This window comes from Sceloporus undulatus, chromosome 2 (assembly GCF_019175285.1).
Source record: "Sceloporus undulatus isolate JIND9_A2432 ecotype Alabama chromosome 2, SceUnd_v1.1, whole genome shotgun sequence".
In the NCBI taxonomy this organism is placed as follows: domain Eukaryota; kingdom Metazoa; phylum Chordata; class Lepidosauria; order Squamata; family Phrynosomatidae; genus Sceloporus; species Sceloporus undulatus.
This window is the reverse complement of record NC_056523.1, coordinates 77336157-77359733: the sequence shown is the minus strand read 5'-3', so window position 1 is coordinate 77359733 and position 23577 is coordinate 77336157. Positions and strand designations below refer to the sequence as shown.

The window sequence follows — 23577 nt, the reverse complement described above, 5'->3', positions numbered from 1 at the left end:
ACTCCCATCCTTTGAACCAACTTTCTGCTGAGGGGGGCAGAAGGGGTTATACATAATTGCATCAGTGGGTCTTGTCCATTTTTGGGTGGATAATAAGGGCAAAGACAGCAACAGAAGATCAGGAGGGCCAGAAGCAGGTATGCTGTCAAAGGCAGGCAGAGGATAAATCCAAGGCAGCATCAGAAACAGGGAGCCAGGTAGAGTCCCAGCATAGATACTAAAGAATGAGTTCTAAGACCAAGGCTTTATAAGCATGCTGGTATGCTGCCTTTGGAAAACTCCATCCTCCAGATTTGTGAGCCAGGGCTAAAAGAGCATCAGAGCCTCACTGTTAGAATCTCCAGTTCAAGACCAAGACCATCACCATGCTTGCATTTTATGTTTAAATCTGCTTATTATGAAATCCAGTCCCCTTTACCAGGTTTAGGAACTCAACTTGCTGGGGTTGTCCTGGATTTGTGAGAATCAGATGTTATTTTCATGATGCCTGGGACTGGGTAAAAATGTGTGTTTTCCTTTCTCAGCATGTCTTGAATGTTCCTCTGCTTTGTGCCTGACAGAATGGCTTTCATACAGAGAGCAATGAAGAGTTAGGTGCACCTGAATCCTTTGGTTTTCAGTTGTTTTATGTGTGTCTCAGTGCATAATGTTGGACTGATGGGGTCTGACAAGCTATGTTTTAGAATAAGGAAGTATGGGCTGAATGTATGCTTTTCATTTAAGAACTGAATGTGCTCCAGAGTTTTGGGAGCTTGGTTGTTGCTCCCAAATCACAGTTGCTATTTCTATAGGGTTCTTTGTGGCACCAAGAAAGGACTAGAGATGGAGCTAACACCTTTCTTTCCTTGTGTTTTTTTTTCTTCCTTCAGAGCTCAAGGCCACTGGCACTGCCCATTTCTTCAATTTCCTTCTCAACTCAACAGACTACCGCATCCTGCTGAAGGATGAAGATCATGACCGTATGTACGTGGGAAGCAAAGATTACATCCTTTCACTGGACCTTCACGATATCAACCGGGAACCCCTGATTGTAAGGGCATTTTTCTTATTTGACCAGGAACAGGGAACAGTTTTTTGGGAAGGACAATTTGCAAGTTTTGAGGTTAGGGAAGATTTCAGTTCAGTAGGAAACAAAAATGTCCCAGAAATTCTCTGTGGCAAGGTTGGAGTAAACATGTAAATACTGCCTGTCATTTATAGAGTGAGTGTATCTTCTGTTCTTTCAGTGATTGTGTGGTTAATTTTTCCTGTTGTTTAGTGCAGCCTTGTTTATTATGGTGCCCTCCAGATACTTTGGACAGCAACTCCCAGCATTCAGGATCATTGTCCATGGTAGCCGGAGCTGGTGGGAACTGATGTCCAGAACATCAGGAGGACAAAAGATTGGAGAAGGCTGATTTACTGCCTGGAGCATAATGACAGTGAAACTTATCATCCTGGGTCACATCACCCTATGATTTTTCCAGGTTAAGCTTTACTTCCTATAATTCTAAAACACCAGACCAACTATGGAGTCTATAGAAAAGAAATTTAAACTGATCAACAGACTCTTAAGAGTTCCCTGTTTTTTGGGTTTAATTATTTGTTTTTAATTTTATGTGCTCTTTTCTCTAGACTTTGGAGTGCACAACATTTGTGCTAGTAAGGTTCTTGTTTCAACAAGATGAGGCATTAGTGGTAGCACCAGCAATAGTATACCTACTTTTATATATGGACTATATATCATATTGTATAAGTGTATAAGTAAAGATTTATACATATGATTGATGTATTTGCAGAAGTACATTTTCATCTTTACTGACAAGCCAAAAAGTATGATGTGCATGCCATCACCAGGAAGGGAGATTGTCTTGTTGGGGGTGGGTAGAACCACTGTCTTGTGCATTTGTATGTTACATTTATATCCTATGTTTCCTCCAAATAATGAGATGTTACTAGTGTGTATGTGTTTTCACAATCACATATATGTGTCTCCTTTTGTGTCGTGTCTTTTTAGATTGTAAGCCTGAGGGCAGGGAACTGTCTAACTAAAAAGATTATATGTACAGCGCTGTGTAAATTTACAATGCTTTATAAATAAAGGTTAATAATAATAATAATAATAATAATAATAATAATAATAATGTCTAGGAGAGGTAATTTTGTTCTCACTTACCCATTTTTAAAAAGTGAACATTCCTTGTAGGAAATCTTCATTTTCTAAATAGCATTTTTAAAGTTTTATTTTTGTTAAATAAAACTAAATCTTTTTAAAAGTGTGGCAAGTGTACATGTTGAAGGGTTGTTTGGTATCATTATTTTTACAGTGACAAAGTTCAGTAGGTGTCTGTGATACTTTCTAAATGGTATTTAACACAGCATTCACTAACAAAATTGATGTATTTTTGTCCTAGGCAAAATATGTTTTTGTATGTGACTTCTTCCCCAGCATACAATGCTGGAAAATGCATTCACCCTCACAACAGAAGGGTTATTGTTGGGAAATATATGTTGAACTAACTTGTAACATCCAAACATTTCCCATACTCCAAACTGAAAGATTCATAATGACCAGGATATCCCAAAGTCTAACTTCCCATGAGATTTGCCAGTCTGGTACTGGGATTAAGAATGGGATGCATGTACCTTTTATGTAGGGATGCAGTGGTTCAAGTGGTTAAGACACTGATTCTGTTGATTTCAAGATAAGCAGGCTGGCAGTTCAAGGCCCAGGTGCTGCATGATGGGGTGAGCTCCTGTCACTTGTCCCAGCTTCTGCCAACCTAGCAGTTCGAAAGCATTCAAATGCAAGTAGGTAAATAGGTGCCACTTCTCAGTGGAAAGGTAACAGCGTTTGGTGGAGTCATGCTGGCCACATGACCGCCAGAGCAGTCCTTGGACAATGCTGGCTCTTTGGTTTAGAAACGGAGATGAGCACCACCCCCTACAGTTGATTATGACTGGACATTCATGGCAAGGGACTACCTTTACCCTTTATGTATTGCTCTTAGTGTGGTACTTTGAAGAGTTAAAGTACAGGACTGAAAATGTTGTTTTGTCTGGCAGATCCACTGGCCTGCGTCTCAGCAAAGGATAGATGAGTGTGTCCTGTCAGGGAAGAATATTAATGTAAGTACTTTTGGTGTAGTGTTCATGCTCTTACATAGAAGGTGTGCTCAAACTGTGGCACTCACACTTCCCATCAGGCAGTCACTGAGAAGAGCAAATACTGTCTGACTACTCTATCACCAGAACCTCGCAGGCTTTTTTGCTCCCTGAAGCAGCATGGCAGATGTTGCCACTACTTGAGTCAAGGTGCACAGTACCCAAATCCATTTTATTCTAGCATGTGAGGCAGAAAATTCCACAATCACTTCTTCCTATCGGTAAAATACAGGGATAAAGTAGATGATTAACACTTTTCTATGAGGGGAGAGTCTCATTCTGCTCTCTGAGGGGGCAGTCTCATTCTGTCTAATGGTAGGTTTTGCCCTACTTGACAGCTATATCTGCCCCTTCTTATCTCCTGTATATTTCTACTTTTTCAGATGAACTCAATTCCTTCCCTGTAAGGGTGTGCTGCATTCAAGTCTGCTGTGTTCACTAATAATTGGCTTTTCTGAACCATAGTTGTAATCTTTTTCTGCTTCTAGATATTTTCAGTATTTGAGCACAAACATTAGTGTCTCTGAAGAAATCTGTAACCAATGCATAGAAAAACAGGGACATTTTGGTTTTAGTAAATAATAATAATAATAATAATAATAATAATAATAATAATAAACCTTCCCTATGTCTGCCTAAACACATGGCAGGTTTTCAAATAGGACTGAATGGAATTGCACCGAAAAATTGGTAAGAAGGCTTTGCCATTCAGTGATGGTATCAGCATGGCCTGGCACAGCAGCTGAAGGCAGCCACTTGACCTGCTCATCCCAACTCCTCTTGCAAGAGGATGGAGATATGGCCAGTACTTGCAGCTTATGCCTTCTGTCTAAAGACAGCAGCAGTAGCTGCTGCTGCTGCTGCTAACTTATTGTTAGAGGGTCATGGAACACCAGTTTAACTTTCAGTAAGGTGAAGATGCCTTGTCAGCAGTAGGTGAGAGAAATTAGGAGATTTTTTTTTCTAAATACAGCTAAGCTCATATCAACAGTATTGTGTGTTGCATTTTTCTCATCTCAGTAGGAGGAAGCCAGAAGTCAGATGTTACCAAGCTGTTTCCTACAGGCAGAATTGGACCTTTGGCCAACTGACCTTGAACTCTGTCCTTCTGGGATTTCTCAGCTGCTACTGTTCAGGGCTCAGTCACAGAGCAGCCGAGCTGGCTTAGCAAAGGAAACCGAGTTTGCTTGCTTATTTCCCACCCTACTGAACTCTGTTACCCTTGGCTCCAGCCCAGTTATGCATGATCCCCCTAACTGGGGGCATGAGGCAAAGAAGGAAACATGAGCTGTGAGGAGGAAACTGGACTCAGACACATTGCACCTTCCTCCATGCCTGGTCTTGAATCCAATTAGTTAATGAGCTTAGGCCTTGCCAACACACTGCGTGTACCCTCTGGGAATTGCTCTACCTGCCCTCTGGGCCTCACCACTATCACTCATCTATGAGTTATTCACCCCAAGCTTTGTGAGTTGGTCTGTTTCCAGGACCTTAGTGTCTCTTAATGAGCAGAGAGCCACAGGCTGTCTTGAATGTGTTTTCTTTCTGCCTCCCCTGAGTAGATAAGGCCCAAAGACATCTCACTGGTCCGTTACAAGGAATTTTCATGAATGTTTTTCTTATTCATGATATTTTCTCTGGCTTTTGAAAGTGAGCAAGAACAGGAGTTTGAGGTTTGCCAACCTGAAACCCAAATATTTCTCTGCAATCTTACAGCTATTATTTTCTCAGCCTTCAGATAAATTGACTGAGGAGGGAGCACAAGGCTGCACCATTTGTAATATACTTCACCTACAGAGCTGCTGTAACTTAAGATGTGGAGAAAAAATGTTGGCTCCAGAAGGGAATTTTATTTTGAAATTGTTCCAGTAGGGATGCTATATAGAACAGCAATGCCCAACTAGTGTGCCCTCCAGATGCACTGAACTGCATCTTCCAGAATTATCCACCCTCCAGCATATGGAGAATAGATACCAAGTTGGCAGAGATTGATATAGAGGAAGATCAGGAAAACCATCTCTGAAGTACACCAAATCATAACTGGAAAAGGTGCTGCAGGGAATGGAGCCAAACGATTTAATTGCCAATTCTCAAAAGAGCACCATGCCTTGGTTGGCTCAGTCTTAACTTGTGCTAAATGTTAGTGAAGGGAACCATACCCAGACCATTCAATGGGATGTGATGGGACTTACTGCCTTTGCAGATTGCTTACATATGATGCAGAAGCAATTGTCTGATTTCTTCCATATCTGTGTAAATCACTGGTTATGTTATGACAGGGAACAGAATAATTCCCCTCCCTTCCTTGAAACAGAAGCTTAGACTAACTCAGAATGTCCCCTTGCTTTCCAGGGTGAGTGTGGGAACTTCATCCGCCTTATCCAACCCTGGAATCGAACCCATTTGTATGTTTGTGGTACTGGAGCATACAACCCTGTCTGCACCTTTGTCAACCGGGGCCGCAAAGCACAGGTGAGGTATTGTGGGAGCAGGGTACAGCTGGAACTGCAGTCAGAGCTGGCTGTGCAGAAGAAACATATGGACTTGGTCTTCAGCCATGCTAAGTGAATTGCCTCAGGCTACAATCACAGAGAGACCAAAGGGGAGAGCCTACAGCTGTGTTTGAGTCACTCAAGCCAATTGATTTGGCATCACTGAGATGTGGGACCTTTTCACTCTCTTACATTGGTTTGTTTATTATATTTATACCCCCACTTTTCCTCCAGGAAGCTCAAGACAGTATCCACACAAGACAGTATGTACTACATTATTTTATAATCTCAGTAACCCTATAAATTGAGGATTGGCAGGGGCTGAGTAGAGCCAAGTCCAAATTCCATGGCTGGGTGGGGATTTGAACTTGAGTTTCCTATGTCCTAGTCTTAACACTAATCATTATCCCACAGTGCTCTTCCAAAAATTAAGGTTCAGCACAAGGGCAAGAAAAGGACATGATATAGAATTGGTTTTATAGATAAAGTAGAGAATGATTAAGACATAATAGATGTTCCCATCCTTACTTTTGATATCCTTACTTTATCTTTCTCTATTCTGGACCAGTAGCTCACTTTTCAGAATAGTGGGCTTATTCTACTCACTGTTTGGGATTGGCTGCAGCAAATGTCCCAAGATCTGGACAGTAGACAGGGGAAAATAAATTTTCAGAAATGTACTCAAGCATCACATACACTTTAGCCTTGATCTCCCCTCCCCCAGATAATGGATTGCAGCTAGGGTTGCCATAAGTCAGGACCTCCAAACCTGGACAAATGTAGGACAAAATTTTCAAATGTAGGTCACATTTTTTTGTGTGTGTCCTACATTTGAAAAGGAGCCTCGCTGAGGGGAGGTTTTCCTTCCCTGCCTGGGCCCCATTCTCACCAGCAGAGCCCAAGTGGGGAAGGAATCCTGCCCTCAGTCCAGGGGTGGGGGAAATCCCAGGGGCGGGGGCAAACTGGGGCGGGACCATGCAGACCCACCCCAAACCAGGAAAGTCCCGCCCCCAGGCGGGATATGGCAAGCCTAATTGCAGCCTGGGTTCAGCCCCTGGATCTCCAGGTTCTAGCAAAGAGTGTTTCCACCTTTCTGATGGTCATTATTATACCTAGAGCTTATGAAATGCTGTACAGATTCAATTCTGAATAATTACGTTTTTTTGTGCTATTTAAAAGAGGGATCCCAAAGAAAGTGGAAGCTTCTGAGCAGCCATACCAAGGATCTTCAAGCCAATGCAGCATCACCTTAAGCATCGAGAGTCTCAAAAACCCCTCAGTATAAGGGATGGCTTTTCTGATTTCTCACCCTGAGTACAAAGCCTTTTCAATAACAACTAACTGCAGAATCACAAGCTAGCTCCTTTTGTTTTTGTTTTTGTTTTTGAAAGGGCCTGTATTTAAGGCATGCCTGCAAAACCAAGTGAAGATACAGGCAAGTCTTGCATCACATGATTCCATGTGCCCTAGATGTAGGACAGCAAGGGAGAGCTGTGCACAAGTATTCTAGTTGAGGCCTGACCAAGGCAGAATAGAGCGGCACTATTACTTCTCTTGATGAGTTGTAGTCTAAGATATGTGCAAGGCAACAAGTTCCCCAGCCTTTATTTATACTGACAGATTTTGATCTGTGTGTATACTGTGTTGTATAAATTAGTGCAAGGTTCTCAGTCTTTGCTTCTCCAGATGTTGTGGTCTTCAGTTTACAGAATTCCAAACTGCTTTCCAAAAAAACTGGAACTTCTAGGAGTTAAAGTCCAAAACATTCTGAGAATGAACATTTAAGAACCAGTACATTGGCATGTACAGTCTGCCCTCCGTACTCATTGATTCTGTATTCATGAATCCAACCATCCATGACTTAAAATTAAAAAAGAATCCCAAAGCAAACCTTGATTTTGCCATAAGGGACACCATTTTACTCCGCCATTGTATATAATGGGACTTGAACCTCCATGGCTTTTGGGAGTCCTGGAACCAAACCCCAGCAGATACCAACGACCCACTGCATCAATCAAAAGGGTTGTATGGCATTGCTATAGGTAGTTTGCATTAGGTTCTCGTGTTTTAACCAGTTCAGTTTGAGCCTCCATAATAATCCCAAGGCTGCATAAAAACTGTAGCCTTAAAGTGTAATCCAGTGTCTCATAAAAAACCATCCATACTGAAAGAAAATTGTCTGCCTTGGTAGATTCTTTCTGTTTTGCACATATTTTTCCATTTGCCTTGTATGTGCTTGTCAAAATAACCACAGAACACCAACATGGGAGAAAGGCCACAACTTTATTAAACCATTGGTAGGGTTGGCACAAAGCATAAGGTCAGGATCTGTGCAATCAAACAACCCATTGTTGTTTGATTATCCAAAGCCGGGTCCCTACCCGGTGCTTGGGATGACCCGCCCCCAAGGCCGGGCCCACCAATGGGCAGCCTTGGAGGACCGGAAGCTCCGCACCAGCAAGCCCGGCTCCCAGAGCGTCCCCGGGCCGGAAGGGCCGCCCCTTCCGGCCCCACTAGCCAATCGGGAGCCGGGCAAGCCCCAGAGCATTCTGGGGCTTGTAGTTTTTGCCGCTCTACAGTGGCAAAGCAGTCTGCCCCGCGAACAGGGCGACTGCATTTTCTGTCAGTTTGGAAGTATGATATATTTCTTACTGTCATTTCAAAATTGATGGCACTTCATTAGATTTTTATTAATAAGACTTTAGCTGTATATAAGACATTCCCAGTTAGCTAAAAATTATACTTCTTTACACTGAATCGTTCAGCATAGGCAAATAATTTTTTTTTTAAAAAAAACCTTCTGTTTTTAATTGGATTTATCATTTGCTCCCACTACATTTTGGAACAACCCCATCAGATATAAGCAAAATCAACCTTGTAATTACTTTTACTATACTACTATCACTTTATGTTTCCTCTATTATATTTTCCTTGAACTAGAGATCATTGATTGTTTAAAAATGGCATAAAGAGAAGCTTTGTGTGTATGTATGTAATGGATTTCCCCAAAAATTTGAGCAGTGAAAGTTTATCTTCCAGTTGTGGGATTGTAGTTCCCAGCTTTCCTCACTATTGGCTGTACTGGGTTGGGCTGCTGGGACCTACAATTAAAGAACAGGAGATGATGAGAACAGCATATATGCCAGATACATAACATATATTTTTAATTAGTTTTTTGTGGGATTTTCTGGCTATGTGGCCATGTTCTAGAAGAGTTTCTTCCTGACGTTTCATCAGCATCTGTGGCTGGTATCTTCAGAGAAAGCATCTTCTCTGAAAATGTCAGCCACAGATGCTTGCGAAACGTCAGGAAGAAACTCTTCTAGAACATGGCCACATAGCCCAAAAAACCCACAAAAACTATGGATGCCAGCCATGAAAGCCTTCAACTTCACATATATTTTTAACTTCATTCCATATACTGATATGTCAAAATTTTATTTTTTTACCCAAAAAGAGTACCTCCCTCAACCCATGGTAAATAATTTTAAAAATCTTTGCATTGTATTTATTCTGTACTTAACCATTTTTCCTCATTCGATGCAGACTAAGCCAGCACAGTATGGAATTACAGCACAGAACAACTTGATGTTAGGAAAGGCTGCTCTTTCTTTCAAAATCTTTTTCTATAATGTTTTGAATGGTCTTTTGCAGGTTTTTAAAACATCCATTAAAATAATGAGTGTGTTTTGTTATACTACCAAAATGTTAGATCCTGTAACTAGTGGAAGATTATAGAACAGAAATGATAACCTCAGGGCTATAGACATTTTCAAAATGTGGAAGATTTCCTGCAGAGGAAGTACCCTTGGTGTGATACTTCTGCATCTGAGAATTAATCCAGCAATCTGGCAGATGGTGAAAATCAAGGAGTAGCTCAGGGTGGGAATCATGCCACCTTCCAGATGTCACTGGACTGCAACCCACAGCAGCTGTTGCTAGCATAGCCAATAGAGAGGAACGTTGGGAGCAGCAGTCCCAACAACATCTGCAAGGCTGAACAGATCCCATCTCTGACTCAGAAAGATCCAAGACAGGTCATAAATATTTAACGTGGGGGAGGGTTTAGTCTCAGTGGAAGCATCTGTTTGCATTTGACCGAGCAGTGAGACTTCTGCATGCTGTCTTCTCTGGCCAGACCCTGCCATTCCTGCTTCTCTGGCAGGTTGCTCTGCCAGCGCTAACTCTCTGCTCCTCCTCTCCTCAGGCTTTTGAGCTGAACCAGTCCATCCAGCAGGGAGGACGGGGAAGTAGAGCAGTTGACTCCTCCCTCCACCCGTCTTCAGTGGAACGCAAGGTGGGAATTGCGCTCTGCCCTGCCATGCCATTCCCTTCCCCAAGGACGCAGCTGGCTCCTTCTCCAGCATGCCCGAGCCTGGGCTCTCTAACCCTCATTGTCAACTGGCATGCACCTAACAACTAACTAACAGGGGGAAGGGACCAGACCCACTGAAATAGGGCTGGCCCCTAAGTTCACCCCTCCCCATCCAGCAATGAGCGCGTTTCCTGTGCAGCCTCTCCTTGCGTCCCCCTTTTTTGAACTAACTCCTTCTTCCCCAGGCTCACTCAAGTCTTGTGCCAGGAAAGAACACTCTCAAGATATTTTTTTCCATATCTTACTGTGCAGAATAGATTTGTGTATCAGGCCATTAGAAATCTGTACAAGTGGACTTGCTGTTCCAAACAAATATTTGACTGAAGTGGGGATGCATGAATAATAGGCATTTGGGCAGATTGAAATTATGATGATGGTGGGAGGTTGGTGTATTGATCTGTTACATATGCTTCAGAGTGTGAATAATACCATGTAATTTCTGACTAAGGAGGAAGAGAAGACATGAATTTATTAGTTTTGAAATGTATGCTCCTCCTACTGGATGTGCAGTTCAGAACCAATGCAAGAAACTGCCTTCATAATTTCCATTCTGGTTTTTGTCACTGTCACTCAGTTAGTGAGGTTCACAAACAGAAAGTGGGCAAGGGAGCATCACATTTTATATAATGTTGGTTATGAGGAATTGTGTGACTTGAATTACAGAAATATGTCCTCCCCTGCTGAGATTGGTCAAAGGAACTCTTTCAGTTGTTCAGCCCATATAGTTTTCAAGTAACAAACAGAATAAAAATATCATCGAATCCAGCTGCATAGAAGTAGTTCCTCCATTGGTCTATGAGCATATGAACCAGTCTTGCTGAGCATAATTCCTTCTGCACAAGAGATTGGATTAGACTGAAATAGCATTATATTTTAACTATTGGTGTAGGTTGCATTAAGGAATGTATTCGCCCATTTGTAAAATCATGCTAAATAATGAGTTTCTGTTTCTCTGTGGCTTTCAGTAGGATGAAAAGCTCCTTGCATTGAACAGTAGATCCTACCTTGTATGTATTTGAGATGGGACTACTAAAAAAAAGTGGGTTGCATGTTCTATTCTGCTCTAAACTGTTCTTGCTGAAGCTGAAATTTTCAAAGTTTAGAAACTTATAGCTAGGGATTGTAAGATGATCTGATCTGTCAAACACAACCCTGAGATCTCAAATCTTGTTAATGTTGTGGTGTTATGATTTCAATAGAAAACTTGAATTCACTTTAAAATCCAAGATAGCTCATTGTGCCTGTCATTGGTGTTCATGGCAAAAAGACGGGGGCACCACAGACAGATTGAGACTGGCTCAGCATCATCCACAATTTCCCGGTCTGTGAACCCGATTGATGCCTCAGCATTTTCTTTCTTTCTCAGACTTTGTCTGCTGAAGATTCCCCAGTTTTAGATATTAATTGCTTCTCTTGTGGGGTGCAAAGTGAACACTGCTGCTGGGTGTTTTTTTTTTAATCAAAAGATGTTGTTCAACTGAACCAAAAGCAAGGGCAGGGGAACTACAGCCCCCAGGCATAACCTGGCCTTTAGATGTTCGCCATCCTGCCTGCACAGGATCCGATGCAAGCCTCTTCCCTTGAAAGGTAGTGGAAAATTGAGGCTTTGTTATCTTCAATCACCCATCTGAGATAGTGGGCATTTGCTTTATTCACTGTGCACACCATCCCAACCAAGACAACAAGCAGTATTGAAGACTGGCCAGTGACCTTGTGGCTCAGCTAGCATCCCTAAGTACTGGCAGAACATGCAAGGGTTTTTCCTATCCCTCCTAATGTGGGGATGGGGGAATCAGAGAGCTAAATCTTGTGAGCATTTTCTTCTAAGCACTTTCTTTCTCCTCTCCCTCTTACCTACACAGAGGGAGGAGAATGCCTTGGGACCTTGGGCATCTTCAACATTCTACACTTGTCTTCTATAGGCATCAGCTGGGAGTACTCTTTTTTCCTTTCTTCTCTGCCCCCCCACCCCTCATGTTGGGAAGGAGGATAAATGAAACCAGATCCCTGGCTGAAATGGCAAGTCAAGGGACTCATTCCCACTATGATTTAAAGCAAATTACTGATCAGGTTATATGACCGTCATTTCCATTTGAAACCTGTTTCAATTCTACTTTGATTTATTTCTGTTGTGATAAAGCGAGGCCATTGCAAAAAAATAAAAATAAAAAAAGTTTTCCCAGACATTAGTTTTCTAGCGGTTCTTTTGGAAAGAATCGATTCTGGAGCATGTTCAACAAGTGGGAACAATGGGTCTGAATCTCATCATTCTGGAGGGCAGGGACTAATGGCAGAGGGGTGTTTACCATCCCTCCTCAGTTTTTGGTAGATCCACCATACCCCCCTCTCTCAGTGCTGCCTTTGTCCTTGTGGTATGACCTAAGGGTGCATGATTTTTTTAAAAAAAATTGATAAAAGATTCGAATAATTGATTTTGCAACTACTTGCAATCAGTGAGATAAGTAGTTGCAAAACAAATGAATCAAATTATCAATTTTTTTAAAAAAAATGATAGAATATTCAATTCATTGATTTTGCAGCTACTGGCAATCAAGTAGTTGCAAAACCAATTAATAGAATCTTCTATCAATTATATATATAGTGCCCAAGCCGGGCTGCCCGCTTACATCACTGATGACACACAGATGATTGACATTCATTTTAAAGTGGCACAAACTAGTGGACATGATAATTGTGCCAAAAAAGAAGCTATTACAAGGGGATAATGAAAAGATCTGCTTTCATAGGGAGAATGATGGCCTTTTTGGAATTGATTTACCAACACAGAGCAAAGGCAAATCCCAAACCAGTTTAAATGTATGTGAAAATGAGACCAAGGATTCCATTCAGTCCACAGTGGGCTGCAAAAGGGGGAATCTCTGATTACTTCACCTCTGGCCTAGATGATTCTGTGCTGTTAAGTCAGATGGAGACAATGGATTGGATCGAAACTAAGTCATGCTTGGAATGAAACTGAGATTGCTTGTCATAATAAATGTCATCCATTAATTTCACCAGATTTACTCAAAGCATGACTGAATCTGAATTGAACCCTACAATAATTGTTTATCATTATTACCTTCCTTTTGGGTACCACATAAGGAGCATTATATTTTCTTACATGGCTTAGATTTGACAAAGAGCACTTGCTCCATTTTTTTTTGGGGGGGGATGATTCCTATTGGATCCCCTTGTGATCAACTTCTAATAAGAATTGCATTATGTTCTGTCCTTATGAAACAGGGAGAGCTTTCTATAGAACAATCAAGGTGTCAGAAATGGCAGGCATGACTTCCTAGCAGGCTGTTGTCTGCTGTCTGCAGGACTTATTAGATTTTGTGTATGTCAGTAGATGATCTCACTCAAAGGCCAGCTTTTAGTATTTCTATCCAACTTTTTGTAGCTTGAATCTGCTCCTTGTTCTTAACATGCTATTTATACTGTCACTGACTATACCGTGCATTTTAACAGGCTGATAGCAACTTCAGAATCAGCCTCACTCTGTTCACTCACTTGGGCATTGTCAACATATGTTTGACATATGTTAGAAAAAGTAAGCTAGTCTTCAGTGATATCCTACTGCTGTTGACCTCCCAAGCCATTAGCTCAAGGGCTCCAAACCATTAGCTCAAGGGATAGGGAAGAGAGTATGGTGGGTTCCCTCCCCCCGCCCAGATTATGGAGATGTCTAAAGAGGTAGGGGGTGTAGCAAACACATGTCACATCCTGCTTCCAATTTTGAGATCCAAATAAACATCCAAATAAAATTCCTTTCCTGGTTTGACTACCAGTGAGTGGAACCTATGTTGTTACTTAAATGTACAGTTTGTGACATTTTCATTTGTCCTCCTCTAAAGACTGCTATACTTAAATGTCCAGCAGCTGCTTCATCCCAAACATGATGGTCATACTTAATTTATTTGAATCCAGTGTAAGGAAGTACATTTGCTTTTGTATTCAGGCAATGGACTTTTATGGACAGATATCCCCACTTGAATAAAGAGTACATTCAACATGAGGTACTCTTTTAAGTCATTCTTGCTGTGCTATATGCTTTAGCAAAGCAATCATATGTCTCAAGTGACAAACCAGAGATGTAGATGCTGTCATAGCTTGCCCAGAGATATGCATGACACATGTCTGTGGAAAAAAGCTGGATTTTTGTGAGCCTTAAAGTGATTCACTTATAAGATGCAAATACTCTTCCCAGTACAGTATTTTCTTGTGTTTATGTTATATGAGCCTATGTTTGTACACATGCCCATGTATGCCCTTAGTTAGTATATATGGTGGTGATACTTTTATTATCTACAGAAGAAACAGGGGATACATCGCAAGATGCTCCAAAGATAGTCTGTAGAAAAACTCAACACATTTTGGCCTAAGTGTATTCTTAAGGCCTTCTTCAGGGGATCACTTAGAATCAAACTTCAGTCATTTCTGATGTGTGATACTCATTTGTACAGTAAAAGATTTGGAGAGCCTGGTTCAGAAATTTCTGTTGAACAGTTTTTTGATAGAACATTTGAAAGTTTGCATTGGGGAAGGGGGTAGGTGGCTCTAATGAAGATATAGCCTGCTTGTGAATACAGAAATTACATCAGAAAGGTAGGATGGGAAGTTACCAAGCAAGCATTTTATAGAAATACAGTAAACTAAAGGTCAGATAAATAAAAAGCACTAGAAAAATCTGGCACTGAAAATCTGTTAATCTGGCACTGAAGAGACATCAAGTTAGATGTCAGGTAACTGCCAGTAATTCCCAGCAACTACCTGCTGCACCAGAAAGAGTTAGAGAAATAGCTCAGGAAGAGATCGTTGGGCAAGTGTGGGAAGAACTTGGCCTTCCAGATGTTGTGGACAATAGCACCTATCATCTCTTTCAGCATGGCCAGCATTTGTGAAACATCTGAAGGGCCCAAGCATCCTCACTATCTTAGGGTCTAAGTAGGTACAGGTGGAGGCAAGGAATCTTTTAACTATCCCAGTTCCAAGCCAATGAGACCCTGCACTGATAGCCCTGTTTAAACATTTGAAGGGATGTCATATTGATGAGGGAGCAAGCTTGTTTTCTGCTGCTCCAGAGACTAGGACCCGGATGCAAGCTCCAGGAAAAGAGATTCCACCTCAACATTAGGAGGAACTTCCTGACAGTAAGGGCTGTTCGACAGTGGAACAAACTCCCTTGGAGTGTAGTGGAGTTTCCTTCCTTAAAGGTCTTTAAACAGAGGCTAGATGGCCATCTGTTGGGGATGCTTTGATTTAGATTTCCTGCATGGCAGGGGGTTGGACTAGATGGCCCTTGCAGTCTCTTCCAACTCTATGATTCTATGAACATTCTACCACTGCCTGTACCTAGCGAGATCTCCTTGGATATGCCTCTGCCTTTGGATGTGTCTGCATGTTTTGGCTGGCACCCCTGTGTCTAATGAAATTATATATTAGGACCTCAAATTCCATATGTTCATAATAGTGTGTCTTCTTTCATTTTGGTCACTCATCCCAACTCTAATGCCCCTAATGCTGCTCACACTGACTCAGCTCATTCCACTGAAAGGAGCTGACTTCAGCCATTTGTCAGGTGAAACATAGACAATAGAAAAGGCCCTGAAAAAAGTGCTGACACCACTCAGAAAAGCCCAGTGATGGGCATCAAAAGGATGAACTTAATAATGGTTTGAGTTAATGATGTTTGAACTATGTGTTTTTCATCTCCTGTTCTTTCCAGTTTTCATACCATCCCTTTCTTAGAACACAAGGTTGTAAACTGCTGTGCTTTTACCATTTATTCAGAAACAAACGTCCTCATCCATTCCTGTAGTCAATATTGGTTAATAAATAGCCACAGTTGGAGAATAGTTCCTGCATAATTGTTGGTTGTGGGCTGTCAAAGAAAATAAGACGACTATGTTACCAAATGGGAAAATACAAGTAGCAATTCCCCCCCCCCCCCCGATCCACAAAGATGTATTCTAATCTCTTAATTGACAGTTTATTAATTTTCTTTGATTTTTTTAAGCAGAAACATTTTTGTGATATTCCAGTTAAAACATTTTCACGGAAGAGGGGGATTAATTTTGACACATCACATTTAAACCATCACATGGTTTAAATAATAGGCATGCTCTAAACAATAATACACACTTCATTTATTTCAATGATAGTATTGCATTTGTGCTTTACTTTTCCCCATTTAAATCTGTGAAGATTGCAAGTGCTTAAACTGACCAAGATTGTGCTCAAGCCATCAAAAACAAAATATCTCTGATTCTCTGCCCTCCACCCAATAGTATTTACTGAAACCTCTTCCAAATGGTTTTTGAAAAGGTTAGGGTGAAGCTGCTTCTGTTTAGACAGTGAATCCACTTTCAATTTCATCAATGTTTCTACTGGAGCTTCTTTGAGTTGTGTAGGAGCTTTCCCAGTGCTGAGACTTATCCTGACAGCTTTCGCACTGGGACAGTGATTGCAATCAGAGCAACTACAGGAGGGGCAGTAAAATCAGAAGTGGATTCACTGCTCCCAGAGCAATGGATCCATCAGATACCACTTGTTTCTGACCAGTGAATTCCAGATATCTCCTTAAAAAGATCTGTATATTCAAGGGACTTTGTCTTCCTCAAAGGCTAATTCTGCTATCTTGGCTTGACAGACCCCACATATCTTTCTTCCACATTGACACCTAGAGACATGATTATCATCCTAGCTAACTCTTCATAATTCCAGAGGTAGGTAGTGAGATACTACTTGAGAATGAATGGCATTATGTGTCATTTGTTTTATGATACAAGCAGTTTGAAGAATATTCACACACAGTACATGTTTCAGCCTAATATGTAAGGCCTGCATCACATCCGCTCTGGTTATCATGGCTTGTTTGCCTTTGATTGTCTTCCAAAAGAAATGTGAAAGATCTGTGGTTATGTGTTATTTCAAGGAAAGGATGTGACTTGTCACAAGGTATCTAAAAGCTTTCAGAGGTTCTCTGAAATGCTTCAGTGGATAGATATAACTCATGCCACATTCACACAATTATCTCAGTTTCACAGATCCTTATTACACTTCATCTCTGATTCACACACTGTCAAAAACGATGCAACTTTTTATATACTTTCATATGTGGCTAGGTAGCACTTAGTCGATCTGGAAATGAAGCACTAACACTGTTCATACACTGTAAAATACATTTTCCCATCACCCCCAGTGGTTTTACCTGCTGGTCTTCAAGAGGTTTCTTATAGTAATATAATCTGTTAACCTGCAAGTGAAACAGGTTTCTGTGGCGATGTTCCTGAAATTTGCCTTGAATGTGTCGTGTGATGTTTCCAAGAGATGAGCTCTAGAGGTATGACTGGTCACCTGTTAGTCCCTACTGTATTATGGACATTATAACTGCTTCATATTCAGATTTGCAATCATCATACTATTGCCATGCTGGCAAATGACCCTGAAACCCACAAAAGCCAGTAACCTATCTGCAATGACAGCAGACTGTTCTGGGGCCAAGCAGGATACTGCATGATGATGTGATCAGCCCCTTCCACTGAAGGGCAATGCTGTGGGGAGCAGACACAGACTCTCACAACTCTTCATCACAGTTTTGCTTACTGGCAGGAGAGGCTGGTCATGCCCTCCTGCAGTGCAGCACTCTGGCCCCAGCACAGACTTTAATCACTCCAGATGACTGCCTGCCGTTTAAGGTGAGTTTCAGGAGGCAGATAGAGAAAGTGTAGCTACAACATCATAGCTATGTGTTTTATGCAGGATCTTTGTGGTATAATTTCTGTGCATGGCTTTGTAAATTAACACCATTAAGATAAAGATTGTGTGAAATAGTGTTGTAATATTAACAATTTACTTTTCCTATTATGCAGCAGGTTTATTCGGGGCAAAAAAGCTACCCTGATAGTTTAGATACTGAACAGATACTTTGGGTCTGGAATGATATTTGGGAGATGATGTTCATATAACTTCACTGAAAAGTCAATGCAGTGGCTGTTCAGAGACTGACTCTGCTGTAGCTTTATAGATAACTGATCTGGAATTGTTATAGAACTGTAAATCAACAGATAACATTGTGGTGGGAATTAGTATGGCATGCAAATATCAAAGGGAATACTGTCAATTGGCAATGTGTTAACAACAACTTCTGTTCCTCCATTACTCTTGGTCCAGAGTCATACTTCAGCCACCCCATGGAGGTTGCTTTAAAATAGATCTCCTTGGTGGTTTGGATGCTGGCTTCTAAAGGTGAGTTATTTGAATTGGGTTGCAACATAGATTAGTTATTTTCACCGTACTGTATTATGGTCTCAAAAGCAAAAATATTTAAAAGGCTTCTAAGTAGTACAAGCAGGGCAGAGGGGATAGTTTGCTCTGCATGGTGAGCTAGTGAACTTGCTGCATAGTGTAACCACCAGGGAAAATGATTTAAGGCAGCTTCCACACATTGCTTGCATCATGTGCTAGTGTTTCCTTATGTCCTGGTGTTGGAACTTTCAGGGAGGATTCCATTCCAGAAAGATATGTTTGGACAGTGTGACTCGTGCATGCAATATCTTGTATGTCACATGGTTTTAGATTTCTTCTGTTTTAAAGTTGCTTTAAAAGCCAAAGGTAAAAGTGTGTGATAACATACATCATTTGACTATCCATTGCCTTCCATTGCAGGATTATATATTCTACCTGGAACCAGAGAGGCTGGAGTCAGGAAAAGGAAAATGCTCCTATGACCCCAAGGTGGACACTGTATCAGCATTAATCAGTGAGTTCTTGGATTGTAAAGAGTTCTGTGGCATTTCAAGATCTTTCTGAAGCAAGGGAAAAAGCACCTCTATTCAGGAAATGTTTTTAGCCATATTTAGGCATGGATGGGCAGCTGAGATTCCAGACACATCTTCTCAGAGACTAATAATATGAAGGGACAGAACTTATTTTCTTCTAGAGTGCAGTGACCTATCTGGTGAGAAAGAAAAAGCCATAGAGCTTCAGTGAATAGCAAAGATCTGAGAAGTTCCTTGGCAAAGTTTCACTAATGATATTTATGTTACTCTCCTGCATCCAATAGTTTCCATTTGTCCACCAGACAACATGTCATCTTCTACTGCCCTAGAATTCCACACATGACAATGAGTGGTCAACTGCATTCTAATACCAGATCCATAGTCAAAACAGCTGCAAATTTTATGGGTTTTGTTTAAATCTCTTGACATCATGGGCAATTAATGGGGATACTGTCTTATCTGCCACCATACCTTCTCTTTTTCAGCTTTTATATCATCTTCTCTTACCACACACACACACACACATACACAGTAACTCCTCAATCTGTTTCTAAGTTGATTTTAAGACTGAATACTTTCTGGCCAGTGCTGTGAATGACTTTACCAGCTCTTGCATCCCATCACCCATCTTCATTTCATTCCTTTGACCTTCAAGGATGGGAATTGTGCAGGTCATATGTAGCATGGATGGGTTCCAGTACACCGTGGGAAATCCATTGACTTTCCCCAGCAACTCTTTTAATAGTGTAGGAAAATAAAACAATATTTTGACCAAAAATTGCTGGCTACCATCAAAACTAATTTCGCTGCTGTTAGGCAGGCCCTTTCTGCAAAACAAACAACAACAAAAACCACAGGAAGAATTCCCCCTCTTTAAAAGGCCCAAAGATATTTGGAAATGATGCAACATCACTTGTGGTTGCCCAAAATTGTGGCTGCTAAGACGCACTGTGTTCCTCCAGAGCTCTTTAGGAGCCACAAACAGGGCAGGTTAGCCCTACAGAGCTTTCTCCTATAGGGCTTGCAGGTCACAATAGGAAGATAATTAGGAATGGTATCATGGTTCAGCTGACTGGGACCTTCCACTGGCACAACAGCTGCACCAACACACTCCACCTCCCCCAAGAGTCAGCTCCAGCAAGGGACAAAGTTCTTAGTGCTTGCAAATCCCCCAACCTCTTGATATGGCCTGGCTGCCTCTGATCTTGTCCAGGCATCAGTATCCACTTACATGACAAGTCCCAAACTTCTTAATTAATCTCACAGCAGCTGTGACCCAGACCTGGGAAAGGCTAGTGTTGTCTCCCTGTGCCAGTGAGTTTATCTGGCTAAGGGCTGCACTTGATGTGTGGCAATATTAATTAACCTAGCCTCCATTCTATGGAAAGCCATGCTAATTCCATGAGGTTGAGAATAGTAGTGGTCTTTGTGTGTTCTATCTCATGTGGATGCACAATGGAAATCTTTATTTTATTTTGCACCTGCTTTTGATCATTTTGAGCCTTCCCCTGTAGATGAGATGTTAGAACAACAGTCAAAGTCCCTTTCTTCAGAAATTATGCCCTGCCCCTGTTTTTGGTTTATCTCGCCACCCTCAAAGGGTGGCTATTTCAGGTTTAAAGCTTGTCCTCATGATCATTACCCCATACAAAGACTGAACAGAAAGTTAAAGGATTTATAGCTTTAATTAACCTGGTCTTTAAAAATATAATTCTGTGCTATTAGAACTGAGAACAGTTTTGGACATGGTGTGAATATAGCAGGGAAATTAGAAAGTACCAGTGATTTCACCCCCATTTTTTCCTCATGTCTGTATCCACTATTAATAGACACACCAGAATTCTTGCACATGTATATGAATTATGAGCACCTCCAGAGCTCCGAACCACCCTGTATATGAGAATTCAGGGTTGCTTGGTGAAGCAGTAACCTGAGCAGGAATTGTTAGTGAGACCACCTAGTCTTAAGCAAATAATAAATAGAATAGGTTTCCTCCCTTCCCAGTCTTTTCCTGCTCTTTTCAAGAAATAAAAGCAAACCCAATGGGATGAGTGGATGGGGAAATGCCCAGCAATTGTCATTGTACACACTATGGCAGTTATTGTCATTATGCCCTTGCAAACTTGTTCCCTCACTTTAAAAATGCCTCCTGTACTTTTCTGATCTCTGCCCCCTCTTGCCTGCAGATGAAGAACTCTATGCTGGTGTCTACATCGATTTCATGGGCACAGATGCTGCCATCTTCCGCACCATGGGCAAACAGACTGCAATGAGGACTGACCAGTACAACTCCCGTTGGCTAAATGGTGAGCAAAGGGTGGGAAGGGAGCACTGTGGAGGTTGATGTGTAGAAAATTAAAAACAAGGATGCATTTTAATGTCCATTGGAGACTGAGATTTAATAATAATAATAATAATAATTTTTATTTATATCCCGCCTTTCCAATTGCATGATCAAGGCGGCTTACAAGACAAGAAACAATAAAATACAGATAAAACATCACAATATAAAAAGTTTAAAAACATCATTACTAGGGGTAGGAACGGGAATCTATACAAATCACAATTCACTAGGGGCAAGAAAAAGACAATATATTGCACTAATCCGGGGTCGAAAAACAACAACAAGGAGCAGAGAAAGAACACTATTACCTAGAGTGAAAAAGCCAGCTGGAATAGATGCGTTTTTAATTGTTTCTTAAAAGAAACTAAAGATGCAGAGGAACGGAGCTCTATAGGGAGCTTATTCCACAATGAGGGGGCGGCGATAGTAAAAGCCCTCTGTGAGGTCCTCACCAAATGGGATTTAGGGACCTCTAACAAATTGGTCCCAGATGTTCTGAGTGTGCGGGGCGGATTGTATGGGGAGAGACGGTCCTCCAAGTACCCTGGGCCCAAGCCATTTAGGGCTTTATAGGTCAAAACCAACACCTTGTATTGAGCTCGGAAGCGAATGGGTAGCCAGTGGAGATCTTTTAAAATAGGTGTTATGTGGTCTGTCCTGGAAGTACCAGCGACCAGTCTGGCTGCCATATTCTGCACCAATTGAAGCTTCCAGGTTTGGTACAAGGGTTGCCCCATGTAGAGCGCATTGCAGAAGTCCAATCGAGAGGTTACCAAAGCATGTACAACAGTTTCAAGGTCCCGACGGCCCAGGTAGGGGCGCAGCTGGCGTATCAGCCGAAGCTGATAACAAGCACTCCTGACCGTCGCGTCCACCTGGGATGTCAGATGAAGCGACGAATCAAGGAGTACTCCCAAGCTGCGCACCGAGTCCCTCAAGGGGAGCGTGACCCCATTCAGGACAGGCTGACAAATCTCACCACCCGGAACCGAGGGACCTATCACCAGTACTTCCGTTTTCCCTGGATTCACACTGAGTTTGTTCTCCCTCATCCAGCCCATTACCGACGCCAAGCAGGCATCTAGAGGAGAGATGCCATCCTTAGTTACTGCATCAGTCGGAGACACAGAGGAAATTATTTGGGTGTCATCAGCATACTGATAACACCGCGCCCCGTGTCTCCGGATGATCTCTCCCAGCGGTTTCATGTAGATGTTAAAAAGCATAGGGGATAAAATCGCTCCCTGAGGGACACCGGATGTAAGTGCCCTCTTATCGGAGCGACAATTTGGTTCAAAATTTGGCTTCCTAAGAAAGTCTCAGAGGAAGGCAAAGTCAAACCCCATCTGAACAAATCTTTACCAAAAAATAAAAACAACACACAACAACAACAAGTATGCCAAACTTAATTCTTTTCCCTTTTAAAGCAGCAGAAAGTCTGCCAGTTTGGAGCTGCATGGTTCTCCCATTTCCTTATCCTATCAGCTTTCTCTTAAGGAAATCTCTGTTATCAGACTGAATAAAAGGCATTTATTAAGAAGACAGGATGCCAGCAGAAGCATTAAGCAACCTCCTACTTGTTGTCATGTAAATTCTGTAAATGCACTCTTCCACAGTGAGTTTTCAGGGCTGGCTTCCTAAAATGTTAGGCATCATGCCAAACAGTGTCAGCTGTCTATGATGGGTTTCTTTAATCTGTCCATATATAGGCCGGGGGATTTAGTTGCGCATAGTGGAATCATAACCCAGTTTTGTGGAACCCCCACCCCCACCTGTTTTACCCGTTACCCAATGGTCTTCTTTACCTCTCCTCTGTTCTCAGCTAGAAGGCTCCTGTGACATTTTCAATGTACTTCTGGTATACTATCTTTCATACAACAGACCTCTCTCTCTCCTTTGTCCTTGGTAATACTCTGATAAAGCCTTGTCCATACACTCGGTTGCCTTGCCCATACTTTCTGTCTAATCCCTGAGAAATCTAGAGTGGGGCTTTCCTGTCCTGTGCATGTTTTATTGGCATCTGTCATTCTAAAATGCTCCATTTGTCATCAACAGGAAGAGCACACAATGATGCCGAGCCCCAAATACCCTTATTTATTTTTTATTTTTATTTATTTTATTTATAGACCGCTATTCCGCTTTGATCATAGCGGTGTACAAGTAAAAATTTTGCATCAAAATATTTTTAAAAAGAAATAATTGATATTAATTTTAAAAGAATGTTGTCTTCCAGGCGAGGCCTGTTGTTGCTGGCCTGCCTCTCTCCCCCTCAAGATGGTGATCAGGAGGAGGGCTCTTTGTCTTCAGGCCAGGCCTCTCTCCCCCTCAAGATGGTGGTTGGAGGAGGGCTCTTTGTCTTCAGGCCTGGCCTCTCTCCCCCTCAAGATGGTGGTTGGAGGAGGGCTCTTCGTCTTCCAGGCCTGGCCTCTCTCCCCCTCA

General features: G+C 41.8%; 1 protein-coding gene across 2 annotated transcripts in view; it reads left to right on the top strand.

Annotated features, from left to right (window-relative positions):
• The window catches only part of SEMA3F (semaphorin 3F), a 170581-nt gene that overhangs the window by 114935 nt on the left and 32069 nt on the right, over positions 1 to 23577 (top strand). Inside the window, exons 3-8 of one of the 2 annotated variants that reach the window (XM_042451541.1) lie at positions 870 to 1030; positions 3046 to 3108; positions 5497 to 5616; positions 9844 to 9933; positions 18682 to 18775; positions 20981 to 21100. In XM_042451541.1, the coding sequence (XP_042307475.1) occupies positions 870 to 1030; positions 3046 to 3108; positions 5497 to 5616; positions 9844 to 9933; positions 18682 to 18775; positions 20981 to 21100 (648 nt within the window). The remainder of the gene's footprint in view (positions 1 to 869; positions 1031 to 3045; positions 3109 to 5496; positions 5617 to 9843; positions 9934 to 18681; positions 18776 to 20980; positions 21101 to 23577) is intronic. The other variant, XM_042451542.1, reaches the window with a different exon arrangement.